The 27,221-nt window shown below is 37.0% G+C and overlaps 1 protein-coding gene across 4 annotated transcripts in view; it reads right to left on the bottom strand.

Moving 5' to 3' along the window:
* The window catches only part of RRAS2 (RAS related 2), an 81,213-nt gene that overhangs the window by 46,504 nt on the left and 7,488 nt on the right, over positions 1 to 27,221 (bottom strand). Inside the window, exon 1 of one of the 4 annotated variants that reach the window (XM_054439392.2) lies at positions 12,915 to 13,035. The exons of 2 other annotated variants lie outside the window; for them this stretch is intronic. In XM_054439392.2, the coding sequence (XP_054295367.1) occupies positions 12,915 to 12,917 (3 nt within the window). In that variant the 5' untranslated portion in view covers positions 12,918 to 13,035. Of the gene's footprint in view, positions 1 to 6,838; positions 6,858 to 12,914; positions 13,036 to 27,221 lie in introns of those variants that run through there. One more of the 4 variants, XM_054439395.2, reaches the window with a different exon arrangement.

Genomic DNA, 27,221 nt, shown 5'->3' with positions numbered 1-27,221 from the left:
AAAAATACATTCTAGACCTTTAGGGAAAGAAATAATTAAGCTTTAAACAAAGGCCAAAAAAAAAAGAAAGGAAAACATATATGAGTGTAAAAGCCTTCTTTTCACGGATAAAATTGTCAAGGTATCAGTGCTCCCTTAACTGACCCAATTTAAATTTGTTTTAACGTTACTGGGTTTTTCATAGAATTTGACAAGCTAATCCTAAAATTTATAAGCAAGAAAATAGCCAAGAAATTGTTTATAAGTGTAAGAGTCATGAGAATTTTTTTGTTTTGCTCAATGCCATTTTCCCAGCACCTAAAAGGTTCCTGGCACATAGCAGTTGTCTCCAATATATGTGCTGAATGAATTTTTGAATGAACACAGCAGGGAAACTTATCCTACCCTCTATGAAATTTAGAATAGAAATGACACAAGAATAGGCAAAAAAGACAAATGGAACAAAACAGAAGGCCTAAAAACAAATCCACATGAATGAAATTTGATATATAAATGTAAGAGCAGATCATAGGGGAAGGATAGAACAGTACTCAATAAATGATGCTGGGACAACTAGTTTATGCATGTGAAAAAAAGCGATTGAGGGGAGAGATTATAAAGAGTTCATAAATCTCTAAGCACAGCCTGTACTATCTCTAGATTCTTCCTAGCAAAGCCTCACAAGTTTTACATTAAGATGCTATTCTAATTGAGAAAATATATAGTACCTCACCTGGAATGGTAATGCACAATAATATAAACACTTACTGCATGTTAGCTATCATCGTATCTGAGCCCTCAAACTTACCCTGATGTGAAGCCTTGCTTCACCACTTCCCATTTGTCATTGGAGAAGTTACTTGAATTCGCTTTGTCTCACCACAAAATGAGCCTGCACTAGCACTTACCTCAGCAAGAGTAACTTACTGGTGGGGTTTTTTTTTTAATCCTTTAAGGATTTTTTTTTTTTTTTTGAGACAGAGTCTCGCTCTGTCGCCCACGCTGGAGTGCAGTGGCGCGATCTCGGCTCACTGCAAGCTCCGCCTCCCGGGTTCACGCCATTCTCCTGCCTCAGCCTCCTGGGACTACAGGCGCCCGCCACGACGCCCAGCTTTCTGTATTTTTAGTAGAGACGGGGTTTCACCTTGTTAGCCAGAATGGTCTCCATCTCCTGACCTCATGATCCTCCCGCCTCAGCCTCCCAAAGTGCTGGGATTACAGGCGTGAGCCACCGCGCCCGGCTTCCTTTCAATATTTTTATTTTAGAATGGCATTAAGTTTGTAGATTAACAATTAGAATTGACACTGTTAAGAATCTGAATCTTCACATCTGAAAATATAGTATGCTTTTCTATTTAAGTCTTTGTCTTAAAAAAAAATTTAACTTTTGCTTTAAAATTTTGTATGGAAGACTGTAAAAAAAAAATTTAACACATTTTTTAAGTGTGTAGAAGTACAGTCTTTTTGTTTGCTATTCTAAAAGGGGTGTCTTCTTCCATTGTATCTTCTACTTGATTTGTAAAAATTCTAAGTATTACATAAAATACTGTCCAGTTGTGGAATGGAGTAGAGGCTGGGGAAGGAGCAGCAACTGATAGCATTTTGAAGGAGGATCAAGTATGGAATCTCACTATGCTTCTCTCATCTCCTTCCTTGAATTTAAGATGTTCTTTAAGACTATTACAGAATAGCATTCAGCAAAACTTGGACATGTACTAGAATCTCTTTGAGAGAACTTGGTTTTTTTTCTTGAATACTGCTAAAAAGTGACCTCATTATCCCACAGCATGGAATCCAAAAATAGTAGTAAAGAAGGCTTCCACAGAATATGTGCAAATCTGAAAATCTCAGGGCATGTACCTAATGCTATATTTATTTTTCACAAAACCGGAAATAGTGACAGCTTAAAACAACAAGTAACTAGACTGTTATATAGCTTTTAAAATGCTGCTGCTATTGTGTAATTTTTAGCATTTTGTATATTGAATTTCTATGCCAGGAAGTATGCCACTGTTAACTATTTTACATGATGCTTAAATTTTATTTTAAATAAAAAGTTATCACACATATCAGATTAAACTCAACTACACAAATTGTTATACTAAAACATTTCAGGGAATATGTGCTTTCTAATGCTAACGAAGTTTTAGAAAAGACTGTAAATATACAAACATAAAATAACAACTATCACCAATTCTGAAATTTGTTTAATAAGTAAAAGAATTTTAAGGGGTAAAAGTTCTGTATCTTTGTTCCAGCTGACTTGACAAAAATTAAGAGTTCCAGTAAGAGCAAAATGTCCTCTATTTGGGAGGGGGAGGGGACAGGGCACTGAGCAATCAAGCAGTTAAAATTCCTATGTCGTATCTTAAATCATTTATAACATCAGAAAGAAAGTAAACATTTCAATCCTATTAAGAATATGATTTTGCTATTCTGTTCTGCTGTGGAAAACTAAGTAGTCACTTGTTTAAAAACTAAGATGAAGCAGACATAGCATAAACCAATTAAAATTAAATCAAAACAACAGTTTTAAGATGTAATATGCATGCATGAATTTCTTAACAGATTATTATAGTTAAAATACCACTGAGTGTACTCACTTCAAGTGGTGTGTAAAAATAAAAATAGCTGAAGAGAGGATGGTCAAACCTCAAAACAAGTACTATAACCACCACCCAAAAATGCAAAATAAAGGAAGTTGTCTTCCTCAGAGTTAAGAGGAGGGGAAAAAAATCTTACTACTTACACATTGGGAGGAAGTGGGGATGGAGAGAAAGAAAAACAATTCCATGCCCTTCCTAAATGTTTAAGAACAAATGCAATTTATCTTACCTTCAGAAGCATTTTATCGGTACCCACAAAATTGCCTTTTAATTTGTACTAGTAAACTTACATTGCCTGAGCGTCTTTCTCTACCCCGCTTTCTCTTCACTTGATTTCATGTGAAAGTCAAATTATTTGTATGACTGCTACCAGAATTTTAATAAAAATTGACACAACATAACCCAAACAATATAAATTTTCCCGTTTAGCCAGCCTCTAAATGCTTTAGGGAAAAAGAAAAACGTGCAGTACATAATTTAACTAGGTTCCAACAACTCTTCACAGATTCATATATACTTCTCACCTGTAACAACTCAATAGAGGAAAAAAAAAATTCAAGGATGAAAAGGTTTTATTTACTTCTTTCCATACTGCAGGTAATGAGAATGGATGTTGTCTCTTACAAGTCACAGGTCAAACATAGGAAAGTATGGAGGAAAAAACACAAAGAAGTCAAACTTAGACCAATTGTAGCTGTGACAAAGTTAAATGGCATCATTAGAGAAAAGTCTTGACAGGATTTTTTAAAAATAAAATCTACCACTGTAGTGCTTACAAAGTACATAAGGCTAACAATAGTGAGTGAGAAAAATGGCCGGGCGCAGTGGCTCATGCCTATAATTCTCGCACTTTTGGAGGCCGAGGCAGGAAGATCACCTGAGTTCAGGAGTTCGAGACCAGCCTGACCAACATGGAGAAACCCATCTCTACTAAAAATACAAAATTAGCCAGGTGTGGTGGTGCATGCCTGTAATCCCAGCTACTCGGGAGGCTGAGGCAGGAGAATCACCTGAACCCAGGAGGCGGGGGTTGCAGTGAGCCAAGATCGCACCATTGTACTCCAGCCTGGGCAAGAAGAGCAAAACTCCATCTCAAAAAAAAAAAAAAAAAAGAGTGAGAAAAAATAATGTAGCAAATTTAGTCAAGCCAGGAAGACACGTGTAAAAACAATATCAAACATGGTAAAATTTATTTGGCAAGAGCTATAGTAAAATTTTAAGATGCCATTAGGCAACAGTAAAAATATTTAGGCAACAAAAAAGTATACATCAATGTAAAAGCTTAGAAACACTAGAAGAAAAATAGCTATAGTATGTAAAGTAGTAAAAAATATATACATGACACAAAGTAATGACTAAAATTAATGCAGATGCAATACACATACACCAATTTTTTTTTTTTTTTTCAACAAGAGTTTCACTCTTGTTGCCCAGGCTGGAGTGCAATGGCGTGACCTCTGCTCACCACAACCTCCACCTACTGGGTTCAAGCAATTCTCCTGTCTCAGCCTCCCGAGTAGCTGGGATTAGAGATATGCGCCACTATGCCCAGCTAACTTTGTATTTTTAGTAGAGACAGGGTTTCTCCATGTTGGTCAGGCTGGTCTCAAACTGCCAACCTCAAGTGATCCGCCCGCCTCGGCCTCCCAAAGTGCTGGGATTACAAGTGTGAGCAACTGCGCCCGGCATATACACCAAATTATATATATATATGTGTGTATATATATACACACACATATACATAGATACACATACACACACACTTTTTTTTTTTTTTTTTTTTTTTTGAGATGGAGTTTCACTCTTGTTTTCCAGGCTGGAGTCCAATGGCATGATCTCAGCTCACTGCAACCTCCCTTCGCCTCCCAGGTTCAAGGGATTCTCCTGCCTCAGCCTCCCAAGTAGCTGGGATTATAGGCGTGAGCCCCCACGCCCAGCTAATTTTGTATTTTTAGTAAAGATGAGGTTTCACCATGTTGGTCAGGCTGGTCTCAAACTCTTGACCTCAAGTGATCCACCCGCCTCGGCTTCCCAAAGTGCTAAGATTACAGGCACAAGCCACCGCATGGGGCCAAAATTATATATTTTAAAGCAGAGATAGATCAAACACAAAATGAATCAAGTTAGGCTTTTAGACCCCTCACGTACACAGATACCTTTTCTTATTCTAAACAAATATTCACGTGCATAATCTTGTATTTTCTTTCCTAAAGAGGGTCCTCAAAATTATATAAGCTGTAGGCCCCCTCAACACCTGGATCTGATTCCTGCAGTAAACAGCAAAAACATACCTTTTCTAATGTGTAAAACTTTTCTAATGTCTAAAACTTGCATTTTGGCCATGACGCCAAAAGTAAAATAGAACAAAAAAGCAGAAATCAACAAAGACTTAAATTTTAAATATATATTAAAAATTCACATGATGAAAGGACACATTTTAAATTAGGAAATTAAAAACAGGGCCAGGCACAGTGGCTCACGCCTGTAATCCCTGCACTTCAGGAAGCCAAGGTGAGACAGTCACCTGAGCCCAGGAGTTTGAGGTCAGCCTGAGCAACGTAGTGAGACTTCATCTCTACAAATAAAAATAAAAATAAAAATAAAAATAAATTAGCCAGGCGTGGTGACACATGCTTGTAGTCCTAGCTCTTCAAGGGGCTGAAGCAGATGGACTGCTTCAGCCCAAGAGTTCGAGCCTATAGTAAGCTATGATTGTGCCACTGCACCCCAGCCTGGGCCTCAGAGTAAGACCCTATCTCTTGAAAGAGAAACAATCAAAAACAAAATTAACAAATATCCAAATGACTCAATGTAGTATTCACGGTGTAATGTGAATGTGTTCATTAAAAGATGGAAAAACACAGCAATGAATTCCAAGATTTTAGAAAACAAACCCAAAGGAAAACAGAACAAAATAATTTAAGGAAAAATACAAGGATCTATTCATTGGTAGTCCTGATAATTTAAGAACTGCTTCCTGGCCAGGGTCAGCGGCTTCCATCTTGTAATCCCAGCACTTTGGGAGGCCCAATCTATACAAAAAATTTAAAAATTAGCCAGGCATGGTGGCACACGCCTGTAGTCCCAGCTACTCAGGAGGCTGAGGTAGGAAGATCCCTTCAGCCTGGGAGGTCGAGGCTGCAGTGAGCCATGATTGTGCTACTGCACTCCAGCCTGGAGGACAGAGACCCTGTTTCAATTAAAAAACAAAAAACTGGTTCCTTGGGGTTGGGGGAACACCATACTCAGAAACTTAAATGAGTACCACTGATGAGGGGGATGTCTTAATCATTTCAGATTCCCTGAAAAAGCAGAGGCATTATGATGACATGTAGTTAACACTAAAAAAAAAAAAAAAAAAAAAAAAAATCTCAGATGATATAAATATTCAAACGAAAAAGGCTGTAACAAAAGATACTTTTAACCACAGCTATATGTTGAGAAATTTAATTAAGGCAATGTTTTCACACCAAATTTTTAAGAAGAAAAATGTATTTACACATAAAGCTTACATTTCAAGAGACAGAAAACTGAATCAACAGGATGAAATAAACAAAATTGTTTATCAACAATAGGAGTAACTATAGTTAATAACAGTGGCAAATTTCATTTGTTTTTTGTTTGTTTGTTTGTTTTAGAGACAGTTCACTGTTGCTCAGGGTGGTGTGCACTGGCGTGATCATAGTTCACTGCAGCCTCAAAAACTGCTGGGCTCAAGCAATCCTGCTGCCTCAGACTTCTAAAGTGCTGGGATTACAGGCATGAGCCACTGCGCTTGACCCTAAATCCAGATTTTTAAAGAACATAAAATTTAAAGCCCTGGGAGAATATGAAGATGAACATACTACCCAATTCATCTTTCAAGTCAAATATATTCTTGGTCACAAGTTTCTGTGAACCCAGAAACTGGAAACAAGAAACACAACACCCATACAACTTAATAAAATAAACAAGAAACTGGGGTAAAATGATGGTGTATAAAATCCCTCAGTGTACTAAGTAAATATATTCTAATGATCTAACACACCACAGTAATGGCTTAACAAAAACAAACAGGATCCATTTCTACAGATATCAAAACAGCATCTGGTAAAATTGCATTGCAAATAACATTAAAGGAAAACACTGAGACTTACATAATTTATCCAAAAAATTTTAAAACCATTGTACACGATGTAGAAAAAAATAGTTAACAAAACAAGGTTATCTACTGTGTTCATTTTGTTTGAACTATTTTGTTATAAGGTTCTGACCTGGCCATGGTGGTGCACACCTATAGTCCCAGCTATTCAGGAGACTGGCGGGAGGATCACTTGAGCCCAGAAGTTCAAGTCCAGCCTAGGCAACATAGGGAGATCCCCAACTCTTAAAAAAAATAAAAATAAAAAAGTTCTGGCAAGTCTACTACAGAAAGAGGATGTAAGTATTAAAAGGGAAGGAACAAATGAAAAAGCAAGATATGGACTGGAAGAAACTATCTGCAATACACAGCTGACAAAGGATTTGTGTTCCAAATATATTAAGAAACTTTACAATTCAGTAACACAAAGCAATCCAATTTTCAAAAGAGACAAAAGACATACAGACACACAAAAGCAGCTATACAAATGGCCAATAGGCACATAAAACGATGCTAAATATCATTAGTCGTCAAGGAAAAGCTATTTAAAACCACAGTGAGATACCACAGCACAACCACTAGATTGGCTAAAATACCCAGTATTGGTAAAGACCCAGAGTAATTGGAATTTCCATACCCAGTTGCTGGGAATGTAAAACGGTACAACCATTTTATAAGAAACCACCTGTTTCCCAAAGTTAAACATCCACTTACCATACGACCCAATAATCACAACTTGGTATTTATCCAAGCGATATGAAAATGTAAGTCCAAACAATGACTTGTACATCAATGTCTGGGGCAGCTTTATTCACAGTTAATGCACATTGGAAACAATCCAAATGTTCTATCAATAAGCAGACAAATAAATTGTGGTATATCATACAATGAAATACTACCAAACAATAAAAAAGAACAAACTACTAGCCAGGCGTGGTGGCGTGTGCCTATAGTCCCAGCTACTAGGGAGGCTGAGGCAGAAGGCCCACTTGAGCCTGGGGAGGTTGAGGCTACAGTGAGCCATGATGGCACCACTGCACTCAAGCCTCAGCAACAGAGTGAGACCTTGTATCAAAAATAGTAATCATAATAATAAAGAACTATAGAAACAAGCAATATCGTAGATGAATGTCAAAATCATCATGCCAAGCAAAAACATCCCAGACACAAAAAGAGTACATACTGTGTATTTCTATTATATAAAGTCTAGAAACAGGCAAAACTGAACAATGGGAATAAAAAGTCAGAAGGGAGACAAGGGACCTTCTTGGAGAGATAGAAATGTCCTATATGTGCTTGTAATGATGGTTACACAAGTGTGTACATTTTTCAAAACTCACATGACAATACACTAAAAAGGGTATACTTTAACATATGTGGTTACTACTAATAATAATGTAAATAAGAATGGGAAGTAAACAGGAAGCTTTTACTTTTTAAATGACAAGCCTTTGTATTGCTTGCATCTTTACATATCGTATGGTTAAAATGTTACATTTTTAATGACTCACAAATATTTCACTCAACTCAGTTTTTCAACCAATTAAAAAAAATCACACACATTATCATTGGAGCAAAACAGAAAGCCAAGAAACAGACTCCCTATAAAAGAAGATATAATACATAAGAAAATCTGAAAATAGAAAATAAAAATTACAAATCAGATCTTTAAAAAAATGATCTTTTTCTAAGCTTTGAGTGACAGAGAAAATCTTGATTTGTACTCTACTATGTGTGTTTCACCTCACAATAGAGAAACTAACTGAAGTAAATATAAAACATCCAGAGGCTTTTCCAAGTAAAGTAACAGATAATGGGCAAAGACATGAACAAATCATACAAGGAAAAAAATGCAACAGTAAAAATAAGAATCAGACTTCCCTGGAAACAATAACAATACAAACCAAAAAATGTTTAAATATCATTTTATATCAATTAGCAAATTAATTTACAACTTTTTTCTTATTATAAAATAATTAGAACATTGTAAAAACTTTATGAAAGTATAAAGAAAAAGCTAACTCAACATTTGGGTCAATTTCTATTTCTTCCCATTGTTTTATCTATTATTTTAAAGATTAAGAAATAACACAAAAAGTATTTTTTCTTCAGGTAAATCATAGTATAAGCAACTTATGTCATCATATATATTTCTTAAACAATTTTTGTAAGCTACACTGATCTCTTTAAGTCCACTAGAAAAAAGACTTATATTTAACCATTGGTCTATTTAAGACAATTCTAGTATATCACTATATAAGTCATGTCATGATAAATATCACTGTAGATAGATATTTATGGTTCTTATCCCTGGAGGTGTATTTGTCAAGTCAAAGGAAAAGGCGAGGCTATTGATAAATAACACTAAACTATACTCTAGAAAACTACACCAATTATATTCCCTTAAGATTAAAAACTCAAGTTTTAAAAATTCCTTTTCCTTATAAACATATTGCATGTTCAATAAAGAAAATCCAGACACAGAAAAGAAAAAAACAAAAATAATTAAAATCATCCATAATTCCACCATCTAGGGATGCCCACTCTTAGATTGTGTCCTATTTTCCCATGTGTATATAATTAAATCTATGCTGTACTGTGAATTTCATTTTATAATGTTTTCATTTTATAATCTGTTTTCCCCACCCCCACCCTGCCCCCTATTTTTGGAGACAGGGTCTCTGTCGCCCAGGCTGGAGTGCAGTGGCAGCGATCACAGCTCACTGCAACCTCAACTTCCCTAGGCTCAGGTGATCCTTTAACCTCTGTTTCCCAAGTAGCTGCAACCACGCGCACGTGCCAGCATGCCTGGCTAAAATTTTTAGAGATGGGTTTTCCTCATGTTGCCCAGGCTGGTCTTGAACCCCTGGACTCAAGCAATCCACCTGCCTCCACAAAGTGCTAGAATTACAGGCGTCGGCCATCTCACACAGCCCCGCCCTTACTTTTAATGAGCATTTCCTGCTTACCAGTCTTTTAAAAGTAATTTTAATGACATGGACCATATTTAATCCATCTTCATTATTGACCACATAGGTGATTTCTAATTTTTTTAGATTAAGTAACAGTCAAATCATTGCACATATAGCAAATTACTTCATCAGAAAAAGTCACCTGGAAAATAACTACTGGGTCAAAATTTATGAAATTTAAGATTTAATTCAGCTTGTTGATTTCCAATCTCAACAGCAGCATGAGAGTGCCCATTTCCCATCACTTTACCTATAACAGGTAGTCTTTTATTAACCTGTGTCAATTTGATAATTTAAAAATGGTTTATTGTTTTACTCTGTCCTGGTTTTTTTTTCCTATTCAGTAAGGGCTAACAATTTAAAATGTTTATTGATTTGTTTCTCAACTGCTCACCTTGCTGTCATTTTAAGATATGAGAATTATTTGTATCATCAGCAAATTTATTTTAAAAATGCAGTTTTTGTCGTTGATCATATCCATTAAGTTATATATATAATTCTGAGATATCCATAATGTAACCTATTCAATTACTGATGGAGGGTAAAGCTTTTTTGAAAAGCATCCACACATACACACACACATAAACACATAATGGATGAGTCTGTCTCCTATATCAAAGAAAATTATCTAGCTGGGACTCCCATCAAGTTCTTCCTTGTTTCTAAAAACTCTCCTGCATCCATAAACATAGCCATATAAATATCCTTCCCACCCTTCTAGCGAGTGTTCAAAAAATATATATATTATTCTGCCCATCATTTATCCTTCAGTTAGAAATCAAATCTCCTCCAACCTTCTCAAAGGTCCTTGCCCTCGACAACTGTCCCTCCTCCAACATCTTCCCTATTGTACTAGCTTTTTCCTCAGCATATAAACAAGACACCTTCTTTTTCTAAACTCACATGCACCACTGCACTACCACCACCCCAGCCCCAACCTCTGCTCTTACCTTCCTTCTTTCTCCTCCATCAACATTTTTCTTGACTGCCCATCCAGCGGTCTGGCTTCTAGTCCCACACTGCTCTTTGTGACCTGTTCACTGCTGAATCCAAACTTACAATTTTCACCGTCAGATTATTTACCAATCTAAGACATGTGACCCTGCTGAATACTCAAAGCCATTCCTGAAACTGTCTTCTCTTGGTTTCTGTAATACCTAACATGATTTGTGTCTCTAGTTCTCCAGTGGGTTCTGTTCAGTCATCTTGTTCCTTTTCTCCTTCCAGAGTCCCTTTCAATGGCAGGCTTCCAGAGTCCCACCTTGAGCTGGCAGACCTCCTTAACATGAATGATCCTCATCTACACCAACTAGCTTCAAAAATCCTTACTTTACATTCCCAAATCTACCTCTGCACCTAAATCTCTTACCTACACTTCTCTTCGGATTATAAAAAGGGATATATACCTTCATATGGCAGCCCCTGAAGCATCTCAAACTCAACAGGTTCAGAACTGAACTCATCATAAATTAAGATGAATGACAAAATAACTTGCAATTTGAATGAGGCATAAAAATATCAATCTATTTTTGAGCTAGCAGAGAAATACAAATAGAAACAACATCAAAACTTCAGAAGAAAACATCAATTACAGCATTACTTAATAAACCAAAAAGCCCTTAAAATAACTTTTTCTTCTGAAAAGATAGAGTAGACATACTTTTCCCTATTTCTCCTGCTAAAAACTAAAAATCCTTGACAAACGTAAGACTGAAAGTTGGAGGGAAGGCATATAGACCAATGCTTTGGAATCCAAGAAACCAACACTGTGGTGAGTTTCCTGGGTTTTCTTTTTACAACATATATCCCGGAGTTGTAGTTGAAAAAGCCAGCAACATGGAAATGCCAATAGGCACAGACAAAAAAAGCCCTAACAAAAGAATGCTCTCTCTAGCTAAAGGACCAGAACAGGACGTCCCAGCAAGACAGAAAACTTTTAGATGACAACTGCCCTACTCCCACCAGACACCAAAGAAAAAACCTCTGCCCACACCAGGGAAGGTCAAGTGGGGATCCTAGAATCCCACATTCAAAAGGCTGTAAAGAGGCACCCCAACACCCCACTGCAGTGGTGTCAGGGAAGACCAAGTGGGGAGCTAAGACTTTCATCCCAACTGGCCAGCATGAACCTCCTCCTCCCAGCAGTGTCAATGGACTTCCATCCCCACCAGGCAGTAACAAGGAGTGTCCCCACACTTTGGACTTAATGGAAGCTGAGTAGGGAATCTAGACACCTGCCTCCACCTCACAGTAACAAGGCAGCACTTCCCTTTCTCCTGCCAGAGTGGTATCCAAAAAAGCCAGCTAACCCAGTCTAAAAAAGATACAGAGCCACACAACAAAATATGAAAATGTGCAGATTTCAAAAGAAAAACCCAAGGAACAGGAAGATCCCAAACCAAATGACAAAAAGACAATCAATAGACATCAACATCGAGATAACAAAGATGTCAGAATTATCTGGCAAACATATTAAGGCAGTCTCCATAAAAATGTTTCAACAGCTTGAAACAAATGAAAAAAAAAGTCTCAGCAAAGAAATGAAAGTCTCAGTAAAGACACAGAAGTACAAAGAAACAAATGGGAGCTTAAAACTAAAAAATGCAGTAATCAAAATAAAGAGCTCAATGGATGGTCTTAACAGCAAAATGGAAGGGACAGAAGAATCAACAAACTAGAATTAGAATGCACAACAGTAGAAACTACCAAATCTGAAAAACAGAAAACACACTGAAGAAAAGAAAACAATGAACAGAGCCTCAAGAGCCTTTGGGAATGTTACAAAAACATCTAACTTCCATGTTATCAGAGGATCACAATGAGAAGACAAGGAGAATAGAGCTGAAAAAGTACATGAAATAACAGCCGAAAACTTCCCAAATGTGGTAAGACATAAACCTACACATTCAAGAAGTTGAATAAACCCCAAAGAGGAAAAACCCAATGAAATCTACACCAAGACACATCATAATTAAACTTCTAAAAACAAAAGTCAAAAAAATATTGAAAGCAGCCTAGGAAAAACATCTTACCTACAGGAGAAAAACAGCAGATTTCTCATCAGAAACCATGGGGATCAGAAGAAGTGGCACAGTATCTTTCAGGTGCTGATCAAAGAAAACTACAGTACCTTGCTTATCCCCAGTTTCACTTTCCTTGGTTTCAGTTACCCACAGTCAACCACAGTTCAAAAATATTAAATGGAAAATTTCAGAAATAAAGTTTTAAATTGTTTACCATTCTGAGTAGCCTGATGAAATCTCACACCATCTCACCCAGGACAATGAATCATCTCTTTGTCCAGAGTATCCACACTGTACATATATGCTACTCACCCGTTAGTCATCAACACTGACACTGTCTGCTCTGAACATTCAATTGTTGACATTATCATGCCTCAACAAGCCACATCATCATGCCTCAACGATCCAGGATCATCCAAAGCAGATGATTCTGACCATACATCAGAAGGTCAATACTAACAATGCAACATCACAATGCCTACATCATTTACCTCACTGCATCTCATCAAGCAGGCATTATCTCATATCATCATAAGAATATAGAACAAAAAGATATTTTAAGAAAGACCACATTCAGATAACTTCTATTGTAGTATATGGTTGTAATTTTTCTATTTTATTAATAATCTAATCTCTTACTGTGCCTAATTTATAAATTAAACTTTATCGTAGGTATCTATCTCCTTATTGGAAAAACAGGATATGTAGGGTTCAGTACTATCCACAGTTTCAGGCACCTGGGGGGGTTGAAATATACAGCTCTTGCAAGTAAGGGGGGACTACTGTATTAACTCAGAATCTTATGTACAGTAAATTTTTAAAAAATTGTTCTGGGATGAAGGAGAAGTCAAGACCTTCTCAGATAAGGAAAACCAAAGAGAATGTATTGCCAGAAGGACCACCCTAAAAGAATGGCTAAAGAAAGTTCCTTAAACAATAAAAGGAACCTTGAAACATCAGAAAGGAAAAAACATGGTTAGCAAAAATATGGACAAACTCCATAGCTTTCCTTCTCGAGTTTTCTGTAGTATGCTTGACAGTTCAAAAAAAAGTTAATACTGTAAAATGTATATAGTGAGAATATTTAAAAGTTATATTATAAACAGGAAAATAAAGAGACATAAAGGTTTCCATACTTTATTCAAACTGGCAAAATGACAGAATCAGTAGGTTGCAATAAATTATACATAAATAATGTAATACCTAGAGTACCCACATAAAAAGCTAAACTCCTATAAGGTAAGTACTATTATCATCCCCATTATATTGATGAGGAAATTAAGGCTCAGAGTTGCATAAGGACGCAGATACTAGTAAGTACAGGCTGAGTATCCCTTATCTGAAATACTTGGGACTAGAAGTGTTTCAGATCTGAAATTATTTTGGATTTTGGAATATCTGCATATACATGAGTTATCCTGGGGATGGGACCCAAGTCTAAACATGAGATTTATTTATGTTTCTATACACTTTTTACACATATCTAAAAGGTAGCTTGACACATATTTTTAATAATTTTGTCCATGAAACAAAGTTTGTGTACTTTGTTTCAAGGTCAAGAGCAAAATTGAGGTCAAGTTTTAAATTTTCCACTTGTGGCATCATATCATGACTCAAAAAGTTTCAGATTTTGGAGTGTTCTGGATTTCAGATTTTTGAATTAGGAATGCACAACATGTAAAGATGAGACTCAATCCCGAAGTCAAATGGCTCCAAATCCTAATTGTTTTTTTAAACCACATTAAAAAGGGGTTTTGGGGATTTCAAGCTCAGAGTTACAGAAGGATACAGATACTACAAAACAGTGAATATGGGACTCAATCCCAAATTCTGATTTTTTTTTTCCCACCACAATAGAAAGGGGTTCTTGGGATTTAAAACTTCAAAACATGATGGGGAAACGGTTTTTCACTAACCTCTACCAAACTTAAGTGACGCCATCTGTTTGGACTGAGCTTCTGTACTAGGCCCAACAGACCAAACCAAAATGAAGTTACCCATGCTGAATGAAGTTCCACACCACCAAGCCATTTATCTGACCTTCTAAAAATCAGGAGAATGAGCGATAACAGCCAAATACCCAAACGGGCCAGTTTTAGCTGGCACAATAAGGAAGTCCCATCCACTTTAACCTTTACAAGGAAAATAACTTTAAAAAGATCAGCTGGCCCGGGCTCAGTGGCCCACGCCTGTAATCCCAGTACTTTGGGAAGCCGAGGTGGGAAAAATCACTTGAGGCCAGTAGTTCGAGACCAGCCTTGGCAACACAATGAGACTGTCTCTACCAAAAAAAAAAAAAAAAAAAAAAGGGAAAAGAAAAAATCTATAATAAAAAATAAAAAGACCAATCCATTTTTTGTTTTGTTTTTGCTTTCTTCAGCCCTTTTCTGTCTATAAAGCCAAACTGCTGTGCTCAGTTCATCAGAAAAGTCATTCTATTTTATAAAATGACATGTTGCCAGATTCTAGGATCAAAAAGCCAATTAGATCTTTCAACTAAATTTGTTGTAATTTTGTTTTCTGATACCTCCAACTGAAACTTAGCACTTCCTCTATAAAGCACTCTAGCAATACCTGCTGATTGTCAACAACAGACATCAGATATTTTCATGTAATAGCTATTGCAGGTAAGTCAGAATAGCATTTACACTACTAAAGTTAAAAAGAAAGAAAGAAAATAGAATGTTAAAGTTAAAAAAGAAAGTTATTAAATTTCTAAAGAATTTTTTTAAAAAGTTAAATAATTTTGCTTCTAACATTTTGATATTTGAATTTAAATGTATTGGTTACCTTATAATCATATACATATTATTTTATACATTTAAAAATAGTATTCTGGCTGGGAGCAGTGGCTCATGCCTGTAATCCCATCACCTTGAGAGGCTGAGGTGGGCAGATGGCTTGAGCTCAGGAGTTCGAGACCAGCCTGGGAAACATGGAGAGACTCCATCCCTACTAAAAACACACACAAAAAAATAGCCGGGTGTGGTGGTGCAGGCCAGTGGTCCCAGCTATTTGGGAGGCTGAGGTGGGAGGTTTACTTGAGCCAGGGTTTGGGGTTGTGGGGGAGGTTGCAGTGAGCCGAGGTCGCGCCACCACACAACAGCCTGGGAGACAGGGCAACAGAGTCTGTCCCTCTGTCTCCTAGGCTGGAGTGTGGTGGCGCGACCTCGGCTCACTGCAACCTTCACCCTCCAAGGTTCAAGCGATTTCTGCCTCAGCCTCCCGAGTAGCTGGGATTACAGGCGCACCCCACCACGCCCAGCTAATTTTTTGTATTTTTTTAAGCAGAAATGGGGTTTTGCCATGTAGGCCAGGATGGTCTCAAACTCCTGACCTCAAGTGATCCGGCCGCCTCGGCCTCCCAAAGTGCTGGAATGAAAGGAGTGAGCCACCGCACTCAGCCAAAAAAAAGTATTCTGAGAATCCCACAGGCTTTACCAAACTACCAAGAGCCCTTTACACAAAAAAGTTTAAGAATCCCTACATTAAGAACCATTTCCAATTTATTAAAAAGTCTTAACAGACCACAGCTTCTACTTGTCACTGGAATGAGAAGAATGGCTCTGCTAGAAGACACCGAAAGAAAAATACCTACAAAACTAAACCATGCTAGAAGCAAATGCTTTTTCAAGTTCTCAAAAATCAATACCGCAAGAGTTAGACCCTTAGTTCAGTAAAAATCTATCCACAATCATCAAAGGATCCCAATTTACACCATGAGTTAATTCCTAGGTAATTCCCAAAAAGGATATAATCCAAACCTCTAAACTCAGAACAAGGGCACTTATTCCACCTTCCCCAACCTTCCACCTCTTACCTATCCCTACCTATTTCCTCCTAAACATTATAATCTACAAATCTAAAGATGAAGAGTTCCTTTCTTGAGGAAATTAGCAACATTGAAATGTATATACTTTCACATTCTTGTTCCAAGAACACAGAATTCCTTTTCTCTCCCCCATCCCACCTCTCTCAAAAGCATAAGTACCCAAATCAGGCAAAGCTTTTAAGATGAACAATGACCACAGCATTTTTTCTAATCCCATGATGAAAATAAGATTCCTGTCATACACAAGGCCACCAAAAGATTGGCAGCACATTTTTTAAATAAATAATCCTATCCCTCCCCCTAAAAATTCAACTCTTGATGAAAATCTTCTCGGTCCAAAAGTAATCCATTTTCTAAAGGAATAAATTTCATGAGCAAAAAAAGTCAACGGCATAGCACAGAGCACAGGTCTAGTGTGATACTCCAGGTTTTCTTTCAATCGTTAAACCTACCTCAAACTACATTATGTGGGCATTTGTTTTGTATACCTACAAATAGTGTTATGAATGCGGTGCTGAGAAAAGTTAAAGGCATTTCTGTATATAGGAAACTAAAGGCAAAATTAATCATCAGTTCCTGTAACTACCAAGACAAAAATCAGATACTGTGCTTTGGAGAAATCTTCAGAAACCATGTATAGTAATTTTTAAAGCAAATCATAACACACACATTCACATACAAGTTTTATCCACAAATTCAAATATGAATTTCTTACTGTAATAAGAATGTACTCAAGTTTTATTTGATTGAGAAGACAAGGACCAAAAAAAAAATAAAAATAAAAATAGTTTCCTACTCTGAAGGAAAACCCCTGAAGAAAACACTTGTGTCTCGTCAAACAAGTCATGATACCTTTAACACCAAATTAACAGCTAAAAATTTCCATTTGACTACACAGTTAAGTCAGAGTACATTCTCTGTTCTTAATTAACTATAAAATACCTCAGAAAATGTTATGAAAAAATACAAATACGCATACTCATCTCCCAACTTAGGAAACAAAACATTTGTAATATGATTGAAGACTCTTGCATGCCTCCTCAATAATATTCCCCTCTGTCCTCCCCCAACACCAAGAGGTAATCAATATCCTGAATTTGGTATCTGTCATTCTCATGCATTTATACAACATTAGTAATCATATAATAGTATTCCTAAACTACGTTTTGGAGAGGACATCACTGCATATCTTCAGCTCTATATTAGCTTTTATCAGTAGCCATCAATTGCAGTTTTAATAGAAATACAAATACATCAAAGTGTGCTTTTGGGTGAAACCTCACCCTTCCCTCTCCTCCTACCCCACTGCTCCTCCCAGATTCAAACTGTTAACATAGTCACATGACCAAGAACTTCAGAAAGAGTATCTATCACTCTTTTCAGCTCCCCTCTAGTAAGTGTTGGCACTTTTATTTCAACTTAACATTAATAGTTCTGTAGTGAGAAGAGGATCATATTTAGAAATACAAAAATCAACTTAAATCCCAGCTTCGCTTTTTACTTGCTACAGGACCTTGGGCAAATCCCTCCTTCCCAAGCCTGCATTTCCTCATCTGTAGAATGGAAATAATGACCATGACGATGCAGTGCTGCCTTCCAATCATAAAGGGTTGTAACTGGTAGAAAATCAAATAGTCATAATTACTTCAATGTATTTTTCATAGGTACCTGCTCCTAATTAAAAAACAAAACTTGAAACCCTTATTTCGTAATATAATTCAGTTACTGCATTGGATAGGAAAATGAAGTCCAACCAACCAACCAGCTTATCAAAAATACAAACCAAAGTTCATCAATACAGGTTCTATACAAGCTATAGAACAACGATATTATACCTTTTCATTTCATAATTCTATTGAAATTAATGCAAACTCAAGGCTAATATTAAGAAAATAGAAGATGCCTAGTTTCATTATCTAGATACTAGCTACTTATTTGGGGGACATGATTAACGTATGGTGCCTTTTTCAATGTTAATCACTTAACTTGTCTCATATCCATATTTCACAATTGCAACTTTAATCTTCAAAGAATTAAAAATATGACAAGGCTGAAACCTATTACACATAATTCATTTTGGCATTACTCTAAACAGCTATTGATAGGAGTAAAAATGAAGAAAATTCACTAATTACTAGAACCATTTTAAGTAATAAAGTACAGAATATTACAAGAGGTTCTGTTTTTAAAAGAAAAGGAATGTGGGGTATTTTGTGACAGGCCAGTAAGACAGCTGGAACAAAGCTGTTTGAGCAACAGCTGTGCACCATGTACTGTTCATCTAAAACCACAAACTAAAGTAACTCATGTCAGACAACTTCATTGGATAATCAGCTCAGCCAATGGCTTCTTTCTGAAACTCTCACTACAAAGAAATATACACTAAATACATACTTTGCAATGATTTGAGGAAGGAGACAAAATAAACACAATTGTCTCTAAATATAAAATTAAAAACTAAAAATTACAAACTAATAGGGAACAGAAGACAAAGTTTTCCATACTATTTTCACACCTCTTAGGCTTCATAATAGTAAGGAAATAACCCAAAGACTCAAAACTTAAATTTGAATTACTAATATGCAACCTCACCATTCCTACTCCATTCTTAATTAACTTTCAAATGAATGAAAGTGCTTTGTCATAAAACATCTCGCAGTGGTTATCAGAAATTTTTCACATTAAGTCACTTGATAATTTTAAAGTAGTTCCCTGTAGGCCAGGCGTGGTGGCTCACGCCTGTAATCCCAGCACTTTGAGAGGCCAAGGCACACGGGCAGATCGCTTGAGCTCAGCCTGAGTCTGAGAACAGCCTGGGCAGCATGGCAAAACCCCGTCTCTACCAAAAAAATACAAAAATTAGTGGCACTTCCAGCTACTTCCGGGGCTGAGGTGGAAGGATCGCCTCTACCCGGCAGAAGGAGGTAGCTGTGAGCCGAGATCACACCAATGCACTCCAGCCTGGGTGACAGAGTGAGACCCTGTCTCAAATATAAATAAATAAATAAAATAAAATAAAACAAAACAAAAATAAAGTAGTTCCCTGTAATCCCAGCACTTCGGGAGGCCAAGGTGGGCAGATCACTTGAGTCCAGGAGTTTGAGACCAGCCTGGGCAACAAGGCAAAACCCCCATCTTTCCAAAAAAAAAAAAAAATTAGCCGGGCATGGTGGCGCACGCCTGTACTCCCAGTTACCGGAGAGGCTGAGGTAGGAGAATCACTTAAGCCGGGGACGTCAAGGCTGCAGTAAGCCATGATTGTGCCATTGCACTCAAGCCTGGGAGACCCTGTCTCAAACAAAATAATTTAAAAAAAAATTTTTAAGTAGTTCACTTAAACCGACTTGTTGGCATGGAAAGTCCATGCCATTATCTGAAAATAATAATTCATGTAGTACTCAAGCTACTACAATCATTAATTTAAACATCTGCAACTCATCATTAAATTATCAGACTTAACTTTTGTTTCACATTTCCACTTTTTTATTCCAAAAACCCACAAACCTCTCTCTAACCTTAAATTCACTCCTTCCTCAAGTAAAATGTATGCCTCTATGTATCTGCACACAAGCCTACTTGCATGGGGCAAATTTCCCTTAGTTGACACATCTTAATTTTAGAGGCAAAAAGGACAAAATTACAAATTTAATAGCCACATGTCTTTTCCATGTGATTTCTGAAACTTAAACATTAAATCTATCACAAATCTTCCTCTGCAGTTTGACTTGACTACCTGCTTACCTTTCCTTTCAGCTCACATCTTTTGACTATTGAAATGTCAACCACATCGTCATTAACCAAAAATAGGCATTAGGAGAAAATTCATGAGGAAATAAGACAAAAGTTACAACTTTTAAGACTTTACTCTCAGACTGTTGTACACTTCCCAAGTCAGAACTGCCAGAGAGAAATTAAGAGAGGACTATCTTCTCCAAAGACTATTTTGGCTAAAACCGAATGCTAGGGATCAACTTCTAAAACTCAAGATTCAAAATGTATATGCCACATATGATCTCTGAAATCCAAAATGATAGCCAGTTCTTTTTCTTCTTCAGTAACTAGATGCTATGGAACCATAATAGATAATACAACTCATCTTTCCAAAGTCCTCTTTTTTCCACTATTTATTTCCTGTGTCCTACTCAAGACTTTTTTTTTTGAGACAGTCTCACTGTCACCCAGACTGGAATGCAGTGGCGTGATCTCAGCTCACTGCAACCTCCACTCCTGGGTTCAAGCGATTCTTCTGCCTTAGCTTCTCAAGTAGCTGGGATTATTGGCGCGTGCCACTATGCCGGCTAATTTTGTATTTTTAGTAGAGACAGGGTTTCACCATGTCAGCCACGCTGGTCTGGAACTCCTGACCTCAAGTGATCTGCCCTCCTCAGCCTCCCAAAGTGCTGGGATTACAAGCGTGAGCCACCGCACCTGGCCTCCACTCAAAACTTGATACTAGCAAACAGCAACAAATATTTTGTTGTGCTTAGTTCTGTGTAACAAAGGTATTCCTAGTCTACGATTCTGAAAATGCAAATATGAATAAAATGTACAAATATAACTAAGAGACACAGATACAGACAAAGCATACCAAATATATAAAGTCCTCTACTAAAATACTTATAGTCTAGTGCTTACAGGGTTTAAGATAATGTGAAGGTGAACCAGACACAGATCGTTGTTCAAGGTCTGAGCTACAGAAGAACAAAAGAAGGAAAAAAGGATCGTTTTCTAATCCATAACCTTCTTTTAAGAATACACACACTCTTCCACTTGCCTCACTGCAGAAAGCTGAGGTATGAAGGATTTAAAAACTTGAAAACTATCCCTTTTAAACATCTCTAATTCTACAAAATTATACCTCTCAGCAAAAAGCCCATATTTGGAGATTAAGATTTAGAGGATTTAATAAAATTTCGTATTTGTTGAAATTCTGCTACTGATAATCTCCAAGAAATTGAAGCTCTCCAATATCAACTTGCTGTTCAGCACCAAAACAAAGCAGAAATCTCAGTACCCCAAAGCAATTCTGAGAGATGACCAGCTCTTAACTTCCTAAACCAAAACAACTCTTCATGAATAAACAAGAAAAACAAATATATTCTTCCACACAAAGAAAAATCACTTCCCTGGAAGTTGTTTCATTAAATAGTATCAAGCTTTACAAAAATACCAGTTTTGTGGCCTTCTGAAAAGACAAGAGAACATTACTGTTGTTCGATATCAGACCGAGAAATCAAGGGCACTAAATATGTTTTGGAGACAGTAATTATGTGTGACATCCAGAAAATTTCATCAAGGATGGAGAAGACAAATTTGATAAATCTTCCTAGAATAGAGAGGATCTTATCCTTTTCATTACCTAACTTAAAACAATGTACTATAAAAGTTACAGAAAATCAATGCGTAAATAATAGGTATTTCAGAAGATAATTGAAAAAAATGAATACAAAATTGGAGAAGAAAGTCTTCCCAGACCTGAGAGTGTTTCATCATTTCCCTGAGAATACTAGTGACAGAGAAAAACTTCTAGTCATATCCTGATAAATGTGTCCATTTCCAATGATAAGAGAATGCTGCAAGCATACACCTAGTGAAGTTACTTCTACAGAAACTTGAGGCCAGACAAAGATAACAAAGCAGGACCTCTACTGTTATAACACAAAAATGTTGGAACCCAAAAATTTTATACCCAGCCAAATCATCATTTATCATGCAAAAGTAAATTTAATCTTAGATATATTTTCAGTAAAAAGTACTTGGAAATGTTCTTTAAATCACAATTCAAAATAAAAAGCAGCTGTACAACATAGTAACTATAGTTAATAACAATATATTGTACTCTTGTAAAAAGCTGAGTGGATGTTACGTGTTCTCACCACAAAAATGACAACTATGTGACATAATACATATGTTAGCTATATTTAGTCATTCCACAATGTATATATACTTCAAAACACCATGTTGTACATAATAAATACATACAATTTTATCTGTCAATTTAAAAATAAAAAGGCCAGGCAGAGTGGTTCACGCCTATAATACCAGCCCTGTGGGAGGCCAAGGTGGGAGGATTGCTTGAGGCCAGGAGTTTAAGATTAGTCTAGGCAACAAAATGAGACCCCATCTCTAAAAAATAAAAATAAAAAAAGTTAGATGGGCATGGTGGCATATGCCTGTAGTCCTAGCTACTCAGATGGCTAAGACAGGAGGAAGGTTACTTAAGCCTAGGAGTTTCAAGGTTGCAGTAAGCTATGATCATGCCGCTGCACTCCCGCTTGGACAACAGAGCAAGACCCTGTCTCTAAATAAAGACGATTTTAAAAATAATTAATTAAAACTAGCTGTTCATGAGAATTGTTTGTAAACACTAAAACCAGGTAGAATGATAGAAATGGCAAATAAAAGCAATAACCCTTAATGACAAAGGGATTAATGCCAATGGGTATTAACTATTGTAACTGTAATAACAAAACAGAATGCAGAAGACTTCTGAAATCTTTTAAAAATACTGAATCTGACACAATTTTGGTTGTTGTAAATAAGGACAAAAAAATGTACGAAAGGAGTGGGTAGAAACAGGGTTAACAAAACTGCTTAATTCTCATTTTCCATAACTGGGAATAAGACACTATTTTCTGATTCCCTAATTAAGTATGTTTAAAAATATAAATCATTTTACACAGGGACAGATGGTTCACACCTGTAATCCCAGCGCTTTGGGAGGCAGAGGCAGGAAGATCATTTCAGCCCAGGAGTTCCGAGGGTGCAGTGACCTGTTATCACACCACTACACTACAGCCTGACCTGGGCACCAGACCAAGACCCTGTTTTTAAAATTTTTTAAAGAATATAAATAATTTTTAAGATAAATTCCAGTAGAAAAAAAAATCTATTTTCCAAAAACCACCACAGAACACAAAAAAAAAAACCAAAAACAGTTGTACAGCAAAAGACACAGTTGGTGCAAAGGGAGGAAGTTATTATGCTAAATAAAGATTAGAGTTTATGGCCAAAACCTTACTAGCCTAACCTAAATTTATCAATCTTTCCCTCCCAAGACATGTGGCTACAAAATTAAGAAGATATATTTTTTAAACAGAAAAAAACCTGGTCCCCTTTATGCTCTGCTTGGTTCCTTTAGGCTTAATTTCATTCAATGCCTCGCTGAACTAATTATAAAGACAAGATCTCATTAGCATAACAAAGTAAAACAAACTCTGCTCATTATTATTACCTAGAGTAACATCAAAGATGTTGACTTTCATCACATGGGCAAGTTGGTGTCAGATTTCCCCCTGTAAAGTTGTTATTTTCCCCCTATAAAATTAATAATAACTTATGAGAACATACTTTGAGACTGTATTAACATCTACTACTCTCAAACTTTCACATACTAGTTTTAACATCCATTTTTACCCACTTAGTTTTAAGATCCATTTATGGTTCTTACTTAAATCAACTGTTATAATTGCCAAAAGGCAACTTACTAATTCCACCTTTTCCTTTATGTTCATTCATTAGTCAGAATTCTACATTAAGGACTTCTAGATCATTTATTTATCATAGATCCTTACTCTATTTACGGGAAATAAACAAGTACTGCCTTATTTATTTCAATGATTAAATTGCCCTATAGTCAGTCAATGGGAGTTTTGCCAGGCTGACTCCTGTGTCTCTTTCAAATATCCCCATCATTTTACTTTTTTGAGCACTCCCTTATGAGATTACAAGATGCTCCAAGCATATTTTGTATTTTTTCCTTCCCCTATTCTGGAATCCACCATTTCTCTAAGGTTCCTTCCAGTAGAGAATAGTATTAATGGTATTTAGAAACCAAGATCTAGTGCTAGGTGATCTCACTGCTAAAGGGGTATCACTGCTTCCTGGCCATCTTAGCAGACAGAAGTGGAAAAAGATGTACAGATGTACGCGTGTGTATCCATAATGAGATCTATTTCTATATCTACATACTTCTTTTTTTGTTTCTTGTTTTTGAGATAGAGTCTCGTTCTGTTGCCCAGGCTGGAGTGCAGTGGCGCGATCTCGGCTCACTGCAAGCTCCGCCTCCCAGGTTCATGCCATTCTCCTGCCTCAGCCTCCCAAGTAGCTGGGACTATAGGCGCCCGCGACCACACCTGGCTAATTTTTTGTATTCATTTATTAATTAATTAATTTATTTTTTTAGAGACAGAGTCTTGCTCTGTCACCCAAGCAGGAGTGCAGTGGTGCGACTTGGCTCACTGCAACCTCCACCTCCCAGGTTCATGCCATTCTCCTGTCTCAGCCTTCTGAGTAGCTGGGACTATAGGCGCCCGCCACTACAGCCGGCTAATTTTTTTTTTTTTTTTTTTGTATTTTTAGTATAGAGGGGGGTTTCACTGTGTTAGCCAGGATGGTCTCAATCTGCTGACCTCGTGATCCACCCGCCTCAGCCTCCCAAAGTGCTGGGATTACAGGTGTCAGCCACTACGCCCGGCCTATATCTACATACTTCTAAAACCATGAATTTATGCCACTATCTTCAAATTCCAATCAAACATCAGAGTTCATTTTAACCTTCACATTTTTCACCTTTGTTAACTCCCTTCTCCAACAGTGAGAAACTGGCTCCCATTTTCCACAATATATTTACTTATTTGCTTATAACAGTATAGACAATTGCTTCAAAATTGCAAACCCATGCCTTTATGACAACAACAAAAACCAAAAATTCTAGTTAACTCTATTAACTAGAGTTCAATGTTTGTTTCAATCTTTTTGTCTTTATCCTGAGGACAGAGTTCAAATACTAGGATCAAAAGTTATCTAAATTAGTTGTTTTTCACTCCTTCAGTGTAGTTAAGTTACTCATTTGAAATACAGTTCAGTTCATTTGTTTCTATTTGTACTCCCCATTAAGGTGGGTTTTTTTTGTCATCAGTTGATTTGGTTGGTGTGTTTGCTGCTTATATACTCAGTATGTGAAACATTAACATGGTTCCAAAAGTCAGAAAGGTATCCTCAGAAGGGTCCCTGCCCCCATTCCCTCTATCCTTTCCACCGCATACCTTTTTACCCATCCTCTAGGAAATCAATCTTATCAACCTCCAATTTATCTTTGTGTTTTGTTTTTGCCCCAATGAATGAATATATACATATTTTCTTACTTCTCCTCCTTTCTTACACAAAAGGTAGTATACACACAGTAGTAGATACTTTTGCATTTTTTTTTCACTGATTCTGTAAGTTTGGTTTGTGTGATTCCTCCAAATCTCATATTGAAATCTGATCCCCAAAGTTGGAGGTGGGGCTTAATGGGAGGTGTTTGGGTCATGGGGGTGAATCCCTCATGAATAGATTAATGCCCTCCCTGGGACTGGGGTGTGACTGAGCTCTTACTTATTAGTTCCACCACAGCTGGTTGTTAAAAAGAGCCTGGCGCCTCCCCCACTGGCTTGCTTCCTTCTCACCATGTGATCTCTGCACATGCCTCTCCCCTTCATCTTCTGTCATGAATGGAAGCTTCCTTACACTCTCACCAGAAGTAGATGCTAGTACCGTGCTTCTTGTACAGCCTGCAAAACTCTAAGCCAACAAAACCTCTTTTCTTTATAAATTACCCAGCCTCAGGTATTCCTATAGGGCAGGGGTGTCCAATCTTTTGATTTCCCTGAGCCACACTGGAATAATTGCCTTGGGCCACACATAAAATACGCTAAACTAACGATAGCTGACTAGGTTAAAAGAAAATTGCAAAAAAAAATCTCATGTTTTAAGAAACTTTATGAATGTCTTGGGCCACATTCAAAGCTGTCCTGAGTCGCATGCCACTCGCAGGCTGAGTGTTGGACAAGCTTGTTTGAAAGCAAGACAAACCAAGACAACTGAACAACATATCCAAGAAAGCACTCCATATCAGTTAATCATGCCCTCAGTCTTTTTCACAGGTGCATAATGCTCCATTGGATATTCCTATCACGTAGACTGCTTGTAATTTTTGTAATTAAGAAATGCTGCAACCTTGTACATGTGTATTTTCATACTGTGGGAAGTGCATCTTCTGGGTAAATTCTGAGATTTGGGATTGCTGAGTCAAAAGGCATGTATGTGGTCAAATAAATACCTCTTACGTCGCCTAATAACACATAATTTCTGTATTATTTCTGCCCCCCAAAAAATGCATAACCTGAATCTAATCATGAAGAAACATCAGCCAAACCCAAATTGAGGGGACTCTATAAGTAACTAATTTGTACTCTTTAAAAATATCAATGTCATAAAACACAGAGACTAAAGAACTGTTCCAAAGTAAGAAAGACATGGAAATAATGAATTGGATAATCTGAGATTTTCTTTTGCTATAAAAGGCATAACTGGAACAACTGGCAAATTTCAAACAAATTCTACACATCAGATAATCATATAATAACAAATCAATGTTAATTTCTGAGTTAGATTAGTATATTTTATTCATGAAAGCAAATGCAGCCAGGCACAGCGGCTCACACCTGTAATCCTAGCATTTTGGGAGGCCAAGGCGGGTGGATCACATGAGGTCAGGAATTCAAGAACAGCCTGGCCAACATGGCAAAACTCCGTCTCTACTAAAAATACAAAAATTAGTAGACGGGCATGGTGGCAGGCGTCTGTAATCCCAGCTACTCAGGAGGCTGAGGCAGGAGAATCGCTTGAGCCCGGGAGGTGGAGGTT

The sequence above is a fragment of the Pongo pygmaeus genome, chromosome 9 (assembly GCF_028885625.2).
Source record: "Pongo pygmaeus isolate AG05252 chromosome 9, NHGRI_mPonPyg2-v2.0_pri, whole genome shotgun sequence".
In the NCBI taxonomy this organism is placed as follows: Eukaryota; Metazoa; Chordata; class Mammalia; order Primates; family Hominidae; genus Pongo; species Pongo pygmaeus.
Note: the sequence above shows the minus strand (reverse complement) of the source record. Positions and strands in the feature narration are given on the sequence as shown.